The sequence below is a fragment of the Rhinopithecus roxellana genome, chromosome 17 (genome assembly GCF_007565055.1).
Source record: "Rhinopithecus roxellana isolate Shanxi Qingling chromosome 17, ASM756505v1, whole genome shotgun sequence".
Classification (NCBI taxonomy): Eukaryota; Metazoa; Chordata; class Mammalia; order Primates; family Cercopithecidae; genus Rhinopithecus; species Rhinopithecus roxellana.
In genome coordinates, this window is record NC_044565.1 from 74194778 (window position 1) to 74212113 (window position 17336).

Genomic DNA, 17336 nt, shown 5'->3' on the forward strand with positions numbered 1-17336 from the left:
GAGTTCGAGACCAGCCTGGCCAACATAGCACAACAGTGTCTCTGCTAAAAATACAAAACATTAGCTGGGTGTGGTCACACACACTTGTAATCCCAGCTACTCAGGAGGCTAAGAATCGCTTGAACCCAGGAGGCAGAGGTTACAGTGAGCCCAGACTGTGGCACTGTACTCCAGCCTGGGGGACAGAGCAAGGCTCTGTCTCAAAAAAAAAAAAAAAAAAAAATAAGAAAACGGTTCTTTGGTCGGGCGTCATGGTGGGTCACACCTGGAATCCCAGCACTTTGGGAGGCCAGATCACTTGAGGCCAGGAATTCCAGACCAGCCTCGCCAACATGGCAAAACTCCATATCTATAAAAAAAACTTGAGGATAAAAAAATTAAAATTTTTTTAAAAATTAAATTTCATGGAAAGATAATTGGTCATAATTTTAATTTGCTCTATGGCATAATCTTCTCATGCATGTTCTTCATTTTATCTAGTTTATGTTTGTTGTGTTTTGTTTGCTCTTTTTGGGGGCAGGTTTTTTTTTTTTTTAATGAACTCTGTCCTGGTTTTTCCTTTTTGCTTATTATTTTTCTTTGAATAAAAGAGTTTTCTTGGAAAACCTAGTTTTGGAAGGATATTGTAGGGGAAGGGATAGGTATCTTGAGTAGTCCATGTATACTCTAAACTAACATGCAGCCTCCCTCACTTACAGTGAAGCCCTACCTAATAATGAAGTATATGTGTGTGTAAATAAGAGATAGGGTTGATTTATTATTCTACTAAAAAAAATTGGTCACCGCAAGACATTGTCTTCCCACCAGACTGTTAGATGCCTTCTTATAAAGATAATTCGTCTTAGAGTTTCTTTGTTCAGTCTCACCTTCCTTGCCATTCCTATGCTATCAGTTAGGGTTTACATGGTCTGCAGAGCCAGGCCTGTATGCTTGTTTAAATGTGGAGGGATTGGCTTTATTGTAACCCTTTAGGGTGTGCTATCTCTTTTGGGGAGGAAAACTGTATTCTGACAGTCATGTCCATGATCTTCAGCAGCAGATCCTTTGTGTGTCTTCCTTTGTCAGTGTAATTTTCACTGCCCTAGGCAGTTCACCTTTATGTAATATTATGTTCCATAAATATTACCTAGTTTGTTGATGAAGTGTATGTTTCTGTTTCTATTATCCTTGCTGATTTTAGTTTTTTTTCAGATTCAAGAAGATAGGAGATCTACTTATGTCAGATATTTTGTTTGTTTTAAAGCATTACTGCTATTAAAAACATACACATACATAAATGATTAATTCTAACAATACCGAATTAAGGATTTTTAAACATTAACTAGAGTTTTAAAAGAGTAACAAAAATATTTTTACATTGATAACTACCAGAATGCATTCCAGTGCCTTGAATATTATATTTTAAAAGCTTTTTCCTGTCATTTGCTGCTTCAGCTTTAAATTAAAAATCATATTTCTAAAAGTGCTGGATTTTTTTTTTTAGGCGTTTCATCAAACGGGTATATGTGTCTTTACCAAATGAGGAGGTATGTATCTGTGTTTGAATTTTTTTGTTTTAAAGCAGAAACAAGAACTGCCATCTTGACAATATTAAGTCTTCCAATCCATGGTACAGCTACTTTGGAAAACAGTTTAGTGGTTTCTTAAAAAGATATACATAAGCTTACTGTCAGACCCAGCAATTTCACTCCTAAGAATTTACCCAAGAGAAACAAAAATGTATGTCCACACAAAGACTTGTACAAGAATTTTTATAGCAGCAGTATCAATAATAGCCAGCACTACAAATGATCTAAAATGTTCATTTTGGTGAATAAACAAATGTGGTATATGTTATGGATACTATATAATGGATACTATTACCCATTATACATGCTGCATACTCATATTAAGTTTTATGAATGAAACTCCAAAACATTATAAATGAAAGAAGCAAGATGATATATGTCACATATCATATGATTCTGTTTATATGCAGAAAAGGCAAATTTATTTATTTATTTATTTATTTATTTATTTGAGACAGAGTCTTGCTCTGTTGTTCAGGCTGGAGTGCAGTGGGGTGATCTTGGCTCACTGAAGCCTTCACCTCCCGGGTTCAAGTGATTCTCCTGCCTCAGCCTCCTGAGTAGCTGGGACTACAGGCATGTGCCTGGCTAATTTTTTGTATTTTTAGTAGAGATGGGTTTCACTGTGTTAGCCAGGATGGTCTTGATCTCCTGACCTTGTGATCTGCCTGCCTCAGCCTCCCAAAGTGCTGGGATTACAGGTGTGAGTCACCGCACCCAGCCAGAAAGTGCAAATTTCTAGAAACATAAAGCAGATCAGTGGGTTGTCAGGGTAAGAGTTGGGAATGAGGATTAACTGCAAACAGGTATGAGTGAACTAAAAAGTTCTAAAACTGGATTGTGGTGATGATTACACAATTATATAAATGTATTAAAAGTCATTGAATTATACACTTAAAATGGGTGAAATTCATAGTAGATGAATTCATACCTCTGTAAAACTGTTTTTTTTTTTTTGCAGCAGAATATTTATTGCTATGTTTTTATCCAGGTGTGGTGGCTCACGCCCATAATCCCAGCACTTTGGGAGGTTGAGGTGGGAGGATCACTTGAGCCAGGAATTCAAGACCAGCCTGGGTGACATAGGGAGACCCTGTCTCTACAAATACTTTTTTAGAAATTAACCAGGCATGGTGGCACGTGCCTTTGGTCCCACTTACTCGGGAGGCTGAGATGGGAGGATTGCTCGAACCCAGGATATCAAGGCTATAGTGAGCTATGATTGTGCCCTGCACTGCAGCCTGGGTAACAGAACAAGACCCTGTCTCAAAATAAAAAAAGAAAAGAGTCATTAATTCTGATATTAAATTAGACTGAATTATCATTTTTTAATATTTTGCAGACAAGACTACTTTTGTTTAAAAATCTGTTATGTAAACAAGGAAGTCCATTGACCCAAAAAGAACTAGCACAACTTGCTAGGTGAGTAATTTGGATTTGGTTTATCTTACAGCTTTTATTTATTTTTTTGTAAATACTTCTTTTTTTAGTTATTTAAAGTAATCTTAAGTATGAAATGAGTAATTCATTTACAGAAGACTTTTTGTCTCATCCTCTACCTCCTTTGCCTTTTTCTTAGGTCTTATTCTTATATATATGTGGAATCTAAATTTCACTTACTGTGTCCTCTGCAAGACATGACCTAAATATCTAATGATGATAGTATATTCTTTTTATAAATTTATTTCAACCTGTAAGTGGTATTAAAGTAATTTAAACATTTACACCCTGGGCAACATGGTGAAACCCCATCTCTATAAAAAATAAAATGAGTTAGGAATGATGGTACACACCTGTAGTCCCAGCTACTTGGGAGGTTGAGGTGGGAGGATCGCTTCAGCCCAGGCGGTGGAGGTTGAGTGACAGAGTAAGACCCTGTTCAAAAAAAAACTTCTGACATTTCATATTGCTCACACTCACACGGATATTTTTATATAAACTTGTTCTTTGCATTATGCTGAATAGTTTTCAGCTATTTCAATAATTTTAATTATTTGATAATTTTAATAATTTTAATTTCAGCTATTTGAATAATCTTAAACTTTATGAACAGTGTGAAGTAGAAACTGAGTATAGGAGATGCACTCATGAATTTTATTCCCTGAAAAATGTCATAAAGTAATTTAAAGTATTCAACGAGTATGTGAGTATTGAATGATTTTAACAAGAGCTCTGAGTTCCCAGATACCTATAACCAAAGAACAAATTACTTGGAAATACCTTCTACTCCAGACCTTTCTGTCTATCCCCATATTTAAAGAAATGTACATTGATTGTCCCTTACCCCATCAAGAGAGTGCTCTTTGCCAAGATAAACACTAATTAGAGAAGTAATTGTGTTTATGTGTCAGTTGGCCACCAGTAGTTTGCAGATGTTACCTTTCCAGGTGACATGTTTACAATTTAATGAAGCCTCTGGAGATAGTATGCCTTAATCTATAGGAATGGTTCTAATGATTAAAATTTGAGGCATTACAGGGAAACAGCAGTATACTATTTTGTTTATTTTCAGCATATGGGCCTTTCTGTTCCCTTAAAATCAAACCTCCTAACTATGGGTTTGCTGACAAAGGGAAACTAGTTTTTACCCTCTTATTATATGGAGATTTAAATCTGCAGAGATGAACATAATTTGCTGTTTGGCCAGGTGAGGTGGCTCACGCCTGTAATCCCAGTACTTGGGGAGGCTGTGGCGGGTGGATCACCTGAGGTCAGGAGTTCGAGACCAGCCTGACCAACATGGTGAAACGCCATCTATACTAAATACAAAAAAAAAATTAGCCAGGTGTGGTGGTGCATGCCTATAATCCCAGCTACCTGGGAGGTTGAGGCAGGAGAATCACTTGAACCCAGGAGGTGGAGGTTGCAGTGAGCCAAGATCATGTCATTGCACTCCAGCCTGGGCAACAAGAGCAAAACTCCGTCTCAAAAAAAAAGCAAGGGAAATAATTTGCTGTTTCTTCCTTCCCTTCCTCAGAATGACTGATGGATACTCAGGAAGTGACCTAACAGCTTTGGCAAAAGATGCAGCACTGGGTCCTATTCGAGGTAGGTATACAAGAGCTTGAAACATTTAGAACTATTTATTATACCACCTTAGAAGTTTAAGAAGTCCAAAAAAATCTACCAAGAGTTTTTTTTTCTTTTGGAGACAGGGTCTCACTCTGTTGCCCAGGCGGTAGTGCAGTGATACAATCATGGTTCACTGCAGCCTCGAACCCCCCAGGCTCAGGTGATTCTCCCACCCAGCCTTCCCAGTAGCTGGGACTACAGGCAGGCACCATCATGCCTAGATCATTATTATTATTATTTTTTTCTTTGTAGAGACATGGTTTCACTTGCCCAAGCTGGTCTTGAACTCCTGGGCTCAAGTGAGCAGCCTGCCTTGGCCTCCCAAAGTGCTGGGATTACAGGCGTGAGCCACCATGCCCTGCCTTAAAATTAAAACCATTCTTAGCTCACAGATCATTCAAAAACAGTCTGTGAGCTAGTGGACTATGACCCCTGTTCTAGGCAAGAGGTTTCACTTCTTGATAGTAAGTAAGCAGCAGAAGACTCAAAAAGAAAACTTTAAACAAAAAAGAATAATGTAAGGTAAATGTTCTTACCTGTTTTCTGGCTCTTTCAATATTGTCACATCATTTGAAATTAATGTATCTAAAAGAAATTATATAAGAGAAGTTTATGTCTTGAGGAATTACAGCAAAATATTTATTGCTATGTTTTTATTCAACTTACTTGGTTGATGAAATACCACGACTGATTCTTTTTAGGTTAGGTTAGGATAAACTCACATAGATATTTGCAGCTACATTTCCACAGCCAGCATGGGTAGTGAATGGTTGATGCTCTCAGATTATTAGCTGTGATGATAAAATAATCATAATAGCGCCATCCCTTTTCTCTCATTCAAGAAGTACAATTGAATATAGTTGTATGAGAAAGATGTTATAGTGTCCACTGTAATTTGCATTAAAAGCCTATATTATACAAAACCTTTTTGTTTTACTGGTTAAAAATTACCAGTAACACCTCCCGTAGTGAAATAGGGTACTGATTAAGAACTGCTACTTTGCAAAATAAAAAATGTAGCCTTGAGAGTATTTTGAAACGCTGGATAAACAAATTTTCTTGCTGCTGGAGCTCAAATCTTGTTCAGATAGTGGATTCAGAAACAGTAGCTAATGCATAAATCAGTTGTATTTTCTTAGAACATTTTGGCTATTCTAAGGTAGACAAAATTTAGGTTTACAAAAGATTCGCATCCATTAAAGTACAGAAAATGGCCAAGTGCAGTGGCTCACGCCTATAATCCCAGCACTTTGGGAGGCCAAGGTGGGAGGATTGCATGGGCCTAATAGTTTGAGACTAGACTGGGCAACATAGGGAGATCCTGTCTCTACAAAAAAATATAGTAAGTTAACCGGGCCTGTTGGCATGTGCCTGTAATCCCAGCTACTCGGGAGGCTGAAGTAGGAGGATCACTTGAGCCTGGAAGGTCCAGGCAGCAGTGAATCATGGTCATGCCGCTGCACTCCAGCCTGGGTGGGTAGCAGAGTGAGGTGTTGTCTTAAACAGTAAATAAAGAGTCCAGGCACGGTGGCTCACGCCTGTAATCCCAGCACTTTGGGAGGCCAAGATGGGTGGATCATGAGGTCAGGAGTTCGAGATCAGGCTTGGCCAATATGGTGAAACCGCATCTCTACTGAAAGTACAAAAATTAACCAGGTGTGGTTGCGCATACCTGTAATCCCAGCTACTCGGGAGGCTGAGGCAGGAGAATCTCTTGAACTTGGGAGGCGAGGTTGCATTAAGCCGAGCACAGCAGCCTGGGCAACAAGGCAAGACTCTGTCTCAAAAAAAAAAAGAAAATAAAAGTACATAAAGTACAGAGTAAAAACAAAAAAGACTAATGCATTTTGTAAAGAACAAGTTGCATTCTTTTAAGTTCCCTTTCAAATTTGTAAACTACTGTTTTTGGCAATATGCAAGAAATTGAACACTTTCCAGTTATTCCTAAGAAGGAATATTCTCTTCTAAGCATTTATAAATTGTATGTGCTCTCAAAGTTAACATGTGTCTCTTTCTTTTAATATAATGATTTGTACTGAATAGATACATTTAGATCATTGTACTTGGTTTTGCCCTTCAACAACTTAAACTGCAAAATGTATATATTTTTAAGTGCCTGACTTTTATATTTTACAGAACTAAAACCAGAACAGGTGAAGAATATATCTGCCAGTGAGGTATAGTATTTTACAATATTTTCTTTGTTTTGGTCCTCTGTATTGTAGGACATATACATATGAGTGTGTGGGTGTGTATTTCTTTTTTTTTTTTTTTTGAGACTGTCTGGCATAGTGTTGGCTCACTGCAGCCTCCACCTCCTGGATTCAAGTGATTCTCCTGCCTCAGCCTCCCAAGTAGCTACAGGCATGTACCACCAAGCCCATCTAATTTTTGTGTTTTTAGTAGAGAGGGCGTTTCACCATGTTGGCCAGTCTGGTCTCAAACTCCTGACCTCAAGTGATCCAACCAACTCGGCCTCCCAAAGTGCTAGGATTACAGGCTTGAGCCACTGCATCTGGCTGTTTTTGTTTTCTGGTTTTTTTTTTTTTGAGACACAGTGTCTTGCTCTGTTCCCAGGCTGGAGTGCAGTGGTGCAATCATGGCTGACTGTAGCCATGATTTTTTTTTAATGGATTTTTCTAGTTGATTAGAAGCTAGAAAAAATGAACTTTGCTTCATTTCAAAATATGGAAACCTATGAAATAGTCTCAGTCAAATTTTTTTTGGTAGTGGACAAACATATATACATAGTCATTAAGTCATTTTCTATCAAATCATATTATGTAAATACCAAACAGAAGAAAATTATGGGACAGGTGTGGTGGCTCATGCCTGTAATCCTACCACTTTGGGAGGCCGAGGTGGGCAGATCACTTGAGGTCAGGAGTTCAAGACCAGCCTGGCCAACATGGCAAAACCCTGTCTCTATCAAAAATAGAAAAAAATTAGCTGGGCATGGTGTCACGTGCCTATGGTCCTGGCTACTTGGGAGGCTGAGGCAGGAGAATCACTTGAACTTGGGAGGCAGAGGTTGCAGTGAGCCAAGATTGCACCATTGCACTCTAGCCTGGGCGACAGAGTGAGACCTTGTCTCAAAAAAAAAAAAAGAAAAAAAAATTATATGAAGCTTGTGGGGTTTTATACATTATAAAAATAACCTATAACTATAGGTTAATCCTTTAATAATGTTCTATTTTGTTTTTCAATCTTTTTTTTTTTTTTAATTTTTTTTTTTTGAGAAGGACTCTTGCTCTGTCGCCCAGGCTGGAGTACAGTGGCACGATCTTGGCTCACTGCAGCCTCCACCTCCCAGGTTCAAGCGATTCTCCTGCCTCAGCCGCCTTCCTGCGTAGCTGGGATTACAGGCAAGGGCCACCATGCCTGGCTAATTTTTTTTTTTTTTTTTTTTTTTTTTTGTATTTTTAGTAGAGATGGGGTTTCAACATGTTGGCTAGGTGGGTCTTGAACTCCTGACCTCAGGTGATCGACAGCCTCGGCCTCCCAAAGTGCTAAGATTACAGATGTGAGCCACCGTGCCTGGCCAGTTTATTACCGTTTCTTAATATGGAATGCCCCCTTATGAGACACTGAAGCATTTCATTTGAAAAAAGTTGCATGTAAAATATAAAACTAGGTATACAGAATGGTCATAACTATGTGAGCAGACTTTTGAAATCAGGCTTTAATTACAGTAGCCTTTTCTATCCGTGGATTCTGCATTCATGGATTCAACCAACTGCAGATCAAAAATATTTGGGGGAAAAAAAGATCTGTGTTGAACATGTACAGACTTTTATTCTTGTTATTATTCCCTTAACAATATAGTACAAAAGCTATTTATATTGCATTTACATTGTATTAAATGTTACAAGTAATCTAGAGATGATTTAAAGTATACAGGAGGATTGTGTAGGTTGTATGCAAATACTGCACCATTTTATATAAGGAACTTTAAGTGTTTGCAGATTTTGCTGTCTATGGGGGAACCAATTTCCCAGAGATACCAAGGGACAGCTGTATATTTGTAACTTATTTTTTTATTTCCCTGATTTTAGCAGCTGTTGAGGGGACATAGATAATGTCTTAACATAGATAATGAGTGTATTCGAGAGTACATTTTGGAGGTTTTTTTTTTTTTTTTTTTGGAGGCTTTTAGTCACCTACCTGTCAGATGAGGCATCATACTGGATTTTTTTTTTAAGAAAGCTTTTAGTTTTCCTTTTTTTTTTTTTTTTTTTTGTGAGACGGAGTCTTGCTCTGTCGCCAGGCTGGAGTGGAATGCAGTGGTGGGATCTCGGCTCACTGCAACCTCCGCCTACTGGGTTCAAGTGACTCTCCTGCCTCAGCCTCCCGAGTAGCTCGGACTACAGATGCGTGCCACCACGCCCACCTAATTTTTTTTTTTTTTTTTTTTTGTATTTTTAGTAGAGATGGAGTTTCACCATGTTGGCCAGGATGGTCTTAATCTCCTGACTTCGGGATCCGCCCACCTCGGCCTCCCAAAGTGCTGGGGATTACAGGCATGAGCCACCGCGCCCAGCTGAAAGCTTTTGGTTTTCTAACTTATTTTATTTTATTTTTTATTTTTATTTTATTTTTTGGGACAGTGTCTTGCTTGGTTGCCCAGGCTGGAGTGCAGTGGTGCAATCATGGCTCACTGCACCCTCCAGCTCCCGGGCTCAAGCAGTCCTCCTGCTCAGCCAAGCAGCTGGGATTACAAGCACCTGCCTGGCTAATTTTTGTATTTTTAGTGGAGACAGGGTTTCACCGTGTTGGCCAGGCTGGTCTCGAACTCCTGACCTCAAGTGATCCACCCGCCTCGGACTCCCAAAGTGCTGGGATTATAGGTGTGAGCCACCATGCTTGGCCAAAATTTGTATTTATTTTTCTATTGCCTGGACTCTGTGAACCTATCCATTTTGCCTTTTAAAAATACTTAGGTATAAATATAGATATTCATTAACTCATTGTTTTAATCTATATTTCCAAAGGCAATTTAAAAGATCAGAAAAGAAGACCAAATTAATATAAAAATGCATACTTTAGGCTGGGCACAGTGGCTTACATCTGTAATCCCAGCACTTTTGGAGGCCAAGGCGGGCGGATCACCTGAGGTTAGGAGTTCAGGACCAACCTGGCCACCATGACAAAACCCCATCTCTACTAAAAATACAAAAATTAGCTGGGCATGGTGACATGCACCTGTAATCCCAGCTATTCGGGAGGCTGAGACAGAAGAATTACTTGAACGTGGGAGGCAGAGGTTGCACATCTGAGTGGTAAAATTGTGATTCTTTTTTTCTCTTTGTCTATATTTTGTGAACTTTTCTATAATGAGTGTTTTGTTTTTATATTGGAAAAATATTATGCTTTCAAATGTTAATCCTATGAAACTAAACACAAGTAATAAATATATTAGTATAGCATTTATTAAGGTTTCTTGTATGTAGAAAATGTATTTAAATGGCTGACATGATTTTCTAAGAATACATATGTATATTTTTTATAACATTAATAAACAGCAGCATCATTACTTTAATCGATCATTTCGTTTACCACTATATACCTGTTCATCATATGTATTGTCATGTGCTTTTTAAAAATCTAGATGAGAAATATTCGATTATCTGACTTCACTGAATCCTTGAAAAAAATAAAACGCAGCGTCAGCCCTCAAACTTTAGAAGCGTACATTCGTTGGAACAAGGACTTCGGAGATACCACCGTTTAAGGAAATACCTTTGTAAACCTGCAGAACATTTTACTTAACAAAAGAGGAAACACAAGATCTTCAATGAACAGTCATCGGCTACAGAAACAGCCTAAGTTTACAGGACTTTTTAGAGTCTTACATATTTGTGCACCAAACTTGAAAATGAACCAGAAAACAAACTTAAACAAAATATACAATGCAAATGGAATTTTTTGTTGTTTAAGGCCTTGCCTTGATGGTCACAGTTATCCCAATGAACACTGTAAGTTAGAGCACAACAAAAACTGATTCTGGTCTTCTTTACCAATATAATCACCATGTAAATAATAATTCGTATATTGTGTTGCAGATGAAAGTATTCCAGAGACAGTGAATGGTAGAAGACACAAGAACATGTGGTTGTCTTCTGATGTTTTTTCTTAAAATAGTAATTTCTCTTACTTTTCTTTCCTACTGTTGTCTTAACTACGGGTGATTGGAATGCCAAACACTCTTTATTTTCTTTTTTCTTTTTATAAATTCAATGTGCCAAATGAAACCTTTTTCTTAAGTAACTGTAATAGGAAAAAATTTATTTTGAGAGTTTCTTCTTCATAAATCTACAGACATTAAACAATTGTTGTGTTCTTTTTACCTTTTATTTTTCTATTACCTTGCTACCAAGCAGTTTAGATAGCAATATAATAGCAACAAAGCAAATCTGGTAGAATAGAGAAGGTTTGAAGGTTTGAGTTACTCTGTCATATAACATGTAGATCAGTCCTCATGTGACCTGCAGTATTTTTTTTTCTAATGTATTTGTCAGAAATCTATTGTAGACTGTTAACTTCTTCCTAATGGAATTTATTTTCTGCAAGAATTATTCTGATATTTAAGAGAGCCAACTGCTGTGAAAATGTTTCCAGTGCAAGAGAAGGGAAATACTAGGAACTAAGACATTTCTAATTTATTGCTTATTACTTTCTTAATGTTTACAGGATAATTATAAGCAAGTGGAACTACCATCTTTTATTCTTAATAATAAAAATCCCTTCAATGAAACTTTAAAAAAACTGAATTTTTATACATGGCATACATTTTTCTAGGTTCCTTCTGTTTGCTTTATTAACTCAAAAGTTCTAGTTCTAGTCTGTTGATCTGCCTTTTGTTCTCCCAAAATGTACAGTAATTCCATTTCTTGTTTGTATAAATATGCCTGGATTTTCATTATAAAAATGTCATTGTAGGGAGTAGAGACTCATATCATGGCCTTTTAAATATTGTAATAAAGGCAAATAGCTATTTGCCCTTAGTTTACTGGTTAAAAGTTTGTTTACAGAACTTTTCTCTGGTGCTTAAATGATGCTATGTAAAATGTCATGGGTGGAAAGAATATCTGTAATAGTAACAAAAATTTTTCATTTAGGAAAGATTGCTTAGGTTTTCAAAGAATACGTTAAGATAAAAAACTTGCCCCTACTAGGTAAGAACTTTATAATGAAGACATATATTCTTCTTAATTTTACTCTTGCTCTTGTTAAAGATTTGTTTGAATATAGAAGATGCATGATTCTGGTTTTTTTTTTTTTTTTTGAGACGGAGTTTTGCTCTTGTTGCCCAGGCTGGAATGTAATGGCGCAATCTCGACTAACTGCAACCTCCGCCTCCCGGGTTCAAGCGATTCTCCTGCCTCAGCCTCCCGAGTATCTGGGATTACAGGCATGTGCCACCACCCCAGCTAATTTTGTATTTTTAGTAGAGACGGGGTTTCTCCATGTTGGTCAGGCTGATCTTGCACTCCTGACCTCAGGTGATCTGCCCACCTCGGCCTCCCAAAGTGCTGGGATTACAGGTGTGAGCCACCACGCCCAGCCAGAAGAGGCATGATTTCTTAGGATCATATGCTTTTCGTAGCCATAAAGTAAATCATGTCTCTTCTAATCATGATTTTGGAACTCCCTGAATAATAAAAATGAGAGTTGAGATAAATAGGGGAAAACAAATTTGTTTTAAGCCAGAGCTATGCATATTTTAGGTGATGCATTGTATCCTCTTAAGGTCTCAAACATTACAGCATCAATTACGAAATATTGATAATGAAAGGTAGTAATGACATATATATGATTAAAAGAATTGAGAAGTTCTAAATTAAGACATTTCAGTTAAGCTCATAAAATTTCATTGTTTTCATTTAAAAGAGGATTAACGTTATTGATACTTGGATAACTGGCAAATCATATTAAAGGACTATGTGGTTCCAGCTCAACTTTTAATATATTATCTCCTTTAAAATTATCATGATTATAATTCTATTGGGAAAGATTTTTAGGTAACAAAGATTTCAAATGTTAAAAGAAAAGTCAGGTTAATACTGTCTTAAACATTGAGTCAGAAAATCACTGCTGTATAGAAATTGCTTTCCTGATCAAGTCTGAACTTCAGCTAGTGCTAGAGAACTATTTTCTATGACTTAACTCTAACCAAGTTTTATTTTAAGCTGTTTCTTTGATAGAAGGGCCATGAAAATAGAGTAATGATATAGTAGGAGATAAGGGATTGGTGTGGTCTTTTTTCAATAAAGATAGAAGTTGTTGAAATTTTCTGAATTAATGACTTAGATTGTGACCTTTTAGATTGGGTGTTGAGCTCTGTGTTATATTACTTCCTAAAAGATAATGCTTAAACATTAAGCATTGGTGTGCTCTTCATGTTAATATGGCAGAGTTTTGTAAACTAAATTAAAACTTACTGATATATTGGACTTTGAGCCAAGGGAAGAATGAGTACTATCTTTCCAGGTATCTGAAGGGTAAAAGCTTATTCTAAGACAGTCTGTCCATTGAGAATATTAGATTTCTGACTTGCAAATATGTTTGTACTCCAAAAGAATTAGAGGAAAAGCAGATACAAGAATTCTAATTTAAGTACATACACAGCAGTCTTTGTTTATAGTGTAGAATTCTTTATATTTTGTACAAAAACTAATTCTTTTGGTAAAAATGAACCATTTACAGTTCGGTTTTGGACTCTTGAGTCAAAGGATTTTCCTTTAAATGCTTGTCTCAATTTTAGTCTGGTCTTTTGTACTTTTCTTCAGAAGAAATGAATTAAAGGGTACAGTTGCATAAAGTGGGTTTTTATCCTAATGTATTGGAAATAAATGATAAACTTTATTTTGCCTTTACTTTTTTACTTTAAAACTTTTTGATATTTTGGGGGTTGCAGTCTGATAATGAAGGAGTTGTGTGTATTGGATTCTGTTAGTAACAATTATAAACTCTTAACAAAATATAGAAAGCAGGCCAGGCGCGGTGGCTCAAGCCTGTAATCCCAGCACTTTGGGAGGCCGAGACGGGCAGATCACGAGGTCAGGAGATCGAGACGATCCTGGCTAACACGGTGAAACCCCATCTCTACTAAAAAATACAAAAAAACTAGCCGGGCGAGGTGGCGGGCGCCTGTAGTCCCAGCTACTCGGGAGGCGGAGGCATGAGAATGGCGTAAACCCGGGAGGCGGAGCTTGCAGTGAGCTGAGATCCGGCCACTGCACTCCAGCCTGGGCGACAGAGCGAGAAAAAAAAAAGAAAGCAATGATTGGGCGGCTCTGCAGAGCAATCAAAACAAGGTAGAAACTGCAAAGTCCTGTATTGGAAGAGATTCAGGCTGGGTGCGGTGGTTCATGCCTGTTTGGGAGGCCAATATGAGAGAATCGCTTACGCCCAGGAATTCAAGACCCGCCTGGGAAATATAGGGAGACGCCGTTTCTGCCAAAAAAACAAAAACAAAAACAAAAAAAAAAACCACAACTAAAAATTAGCCAGGTTTGGTGGCCCACACTTGTAGTCCCAGTTACTCAAGAGACTGAGGTTAGAAGATTGCTTGAGCCTGGGAGGAAGAGGTTGCAGTGAGCCAAGATCACACCACTGCACTCCAGCCCAGGTTACAGAGACCCTGTCTCAAAAAATAAAAAGTAAACAGATTCACCTTAACCAGCTTTTACCCATAGGGCAATTTCCAGTTTGTGCAGTTCACGGGTATAGAATTCAAGTAGAATGTGGCAGTCTTGATGGGCTGAGGAGTCATTTGGGACTTCTAGAACACCTGAAAATTAGAAGAGAAATTTTGGGAAGGAGAGTGCCTCAGAAAGTAAGCCCTGAAATCTGCCTACATATTCCTTTCAAATCCTTGGTGGATTCCAAAACTGTGCTTGTGCAGTGTGATTATTTAAAGGAATCCAGCAGAAAGCATGTTAAAGTCTAAAGAACTCAGCAGAATTGCAGCTGCCCAAGGACAGAGAGTTTGAAATTCAAATTCCACTAAGAAGGACTGAGTAAATACTTGGTGTTTCCCATTGAACTCCCAAAATGCCATGCCTTAAGGAAGAATGACAGCATCCCAGAACTAAAGGCTGTGCTTTAGCACTAAGGCCAAAATGGAAAGAAACTCACTGTAATGAAGCTTAAAATCAAATGTTACAGCATCAAGGTTATCCATCAGTAATTTAAAACCAGAACAAAACACAGCATCCTTGAGAAGAAAACCATTCAGAGTCATCACAGCATATACCCAAAGCTCAGTACATAATAAACAATTACTAAGCATGCAAGGAAAAAGTATGTGATCCTTTTGACTCACCTTCCCTGATGGAAAAAAAAAAGTGGTTCATACCATACTCAACAGAGAATATATAGAAGCAGATGCACAAGTGACCTCTATGAGAATGATTTTAAAATAGTGTTAAAATATGTTAAAAGAATTTACAGGAAAAGAGAAAATGGGTGAATAGATTGGGAGTTTCAGCAGAAAAATAGGAATTAAAAACTCAATGGAGGCTGGGCGCCATGGCTCACGCCTGTAATCCCAGCACTTTGGGAGGCCGAGGCAGGCAGATCACCTAAGGTCAGGACATCGAGACCATCCTGACCAATAATGGTGAAACACAGTCTCTACTAAAAATACAAAATTAGCCGAGCATGGGTGTTACATGCCCGTCATCCCAGCTATTTGGGAGGCTGAAGTGGGAGAATTGCTTGAACCCGGGAGGTAGAGCTTGCAGTGAGCCAAGATCATGCCATTGCACTCCAGCCTGGGCAAGAAGAGCAAAACTCCATCTCAAAAAACAATAAAAATTGGCCAGGTGCAGTGGCTCACGCCTGTAATCCCAGCACTTTGGGAGGCTGAGACGGGCGGATCATGAGGTCAGGAGATCGAGACCATCCTGGCTAACACAGTGAAACCCTGTCTCTACTAAAAATACAAAAAATTAGCTTGGCATGGTGGTGGGCACCTGTAGACCCAGCTACTTGGGAGACTGAGGCAAGAGAATGGTGTGAGCTCGGGAGGCGGAGCTTGCAGTGAGCCGAGATCATGCCACTGCACTCCAGCCTGGGCAACCGTCTAAAAATAAATAAAAAATAATAATAATAATTAGAAAATAAAAAATAACCCACTGGAAAGTCTTGTAATGAAAAATATAGTATCTGAAGTTAAAAATTTAAATGGACGGACTTAACAGTAAACTAGGCACAACAATGGAAAGACTGAAAAAGACAAACAAGTAGGTATCAAACCAAAGCACAGAGAGAAAGAAAAAAAAAATAGCAGAGGTTTGAGGCCTTTGGAATATTATCAGTTCCTGCAATTTGAAGTAGAGAAGGAAAGAAAGAGAATGGGGCAAGAGAAATCTTTGAAGCAATAATGCCTGAAATTTTCCCCAAAGTGTTGAAAGACATCAATGTACAGATCTAAGAAGTTCACTGAACCCCCAAGCAGAATAAATAAATACAACAAAGACTACATCTGGGTACATCACATTGCCAAAAAAAAAAAAAAAATCTTAAAAGCAACCAAGGTGGGGAGTGGAAAGGAATAGCATTACACTCAGATAAACAAGTGATGGCTAACCTCATCAGAAATGATGAAATTCATAAAATGATGGAATGACATCTTTAAGGTGCAAAGATTAAACAACAAAGGTTAACTTAAAACTCTATCCAGTTAAAATATCCTTCAAGATGTTAATGCAATGGCCAGGCTCAGTGGCTTAACCCTCTAATCCCAACACTTTAGTAGGCTGAGGTAGGAGAATCCCTTGAGGCCATGAGTGACCAGCCTGGGCAACCTAGTGAGAACCCCATCAAAAAATAAAATTAGCTGGACATGGGCTGTGATCGTGCTACTGCACTCCAGCCTGGGGGACAGAGTGAGTCCCTATCTCTTGAAAAACTTAAGACAAAATCTTTTCCAGATGAAAACAGAATTTGTTGCTGGCAGACTGACTTTATATGGAATGCTTTAAGAAATTCTTCGGGCTGAAGGAAAATACAAATCTGAAGTGAAAAATGAAGTATCTGAAATTAAAATTTTCCTTGGATGGACTTACCAGTAAATGGATTTCTCAATGGGAACCTGTAATCTCCAGGATGGAATTAAGAATTTTTAAGTGATAAATATGTTGGTAAAAGACATATTTACATTTTTCTTTTTTATTTTTCTAAATATCATTGCTGCTTAAGGCAAACAAAAATAGTATTGCAGTGTTTATAATATATGTATAAGTAAAATATGGGACAGGAATAGCATGAAGGGCCAGAGAGGACAATAAATGTAATTATATTGAAATAATATTATTACATTGTACACAAGGTGAGATGGCATTAATGTAAGGTAGACTGTGATAAGAATGCATTTCATAATCTCTCACCCCATCACTGGGGTGATCTACTGCAGTAGATCTAAAAAGCCATTAGAGAAGATGAAATAGCTAAGAATTACTAAGAATTATGTGATTGGTCAAATGAAATCAAGGAAAGAAAAACAGAGCAAAGAACTGTAAGATAAAACAGTGGGATGGTAGAGCTGAAATTAAGTAATGTCACTAAATTGCTTACCTTCCTCCTTCCTGAGCTGTTGTGGATATATTTTTTTTTTTCAAGGAGTTGGGGTTTTTTTTTTTTTTAGATACAGAGTCTCCTTTGCCCCAGGCTGGACAGCAGTGATGCAAT

General features: G+C 37.8%; 1 protein-coding gene and 1 long non-coding RNA gene across 5 annotated transcripts in view; one reads left to right on the forward strand and one right to left on the reverse strand.

Moving 5' to 3' along the window:
* The window catches only part of SPAST (spastin), an 85107-nt gene extending 71602 nt beyond the window's left edge, over window positions 1–13505 (forward strand). For 3 of the 4 annotated variants that reach the window (XM_030920812.1, XM_030920813.1, XM_030920815.1), the window contains exons 13-17: window positions 1484–1526; window positions 2911–2990; window positions 4546–4616; window positions 6777–6817; window positions 10249–13505. In XM_030920812.1, coding sequence (XP_030776672.1) covers window positions 1484–1526; window positions 2911–2990; window positions 4546–4616; window positions 6777–6817; window positions 10249–10371 — 358 coding nt within the window. In that variant the 3' untranslated portion in view covers window positions 10372–13505. The remainder of the gene's footprint in view (window positions 1–1483; window positions 1527–2910; window positions 2991–4545; window positions 4617–6776; window positions 6818–10248) is intronic. The other variant, XM_030920814.1, reaches the window with a different exon arrangement.
* LOC115894228 lies at window positions 3392–6370 on the reverse strand. Its single transcript, XR_004054260.1, has 4 exons — window positions 6313–6370; window positions 5363–5431; window positions 5177–5225; window positions 3392–3443 (listed from the first exon to the last, which is right to left on the reverse strand). It is a non-coding gene; the product is annotated as an uncharacterized LOC115894228 (long non-coding RNA).
* Window positions 13506–17336: the final 3831 nt, after the last annotated feature.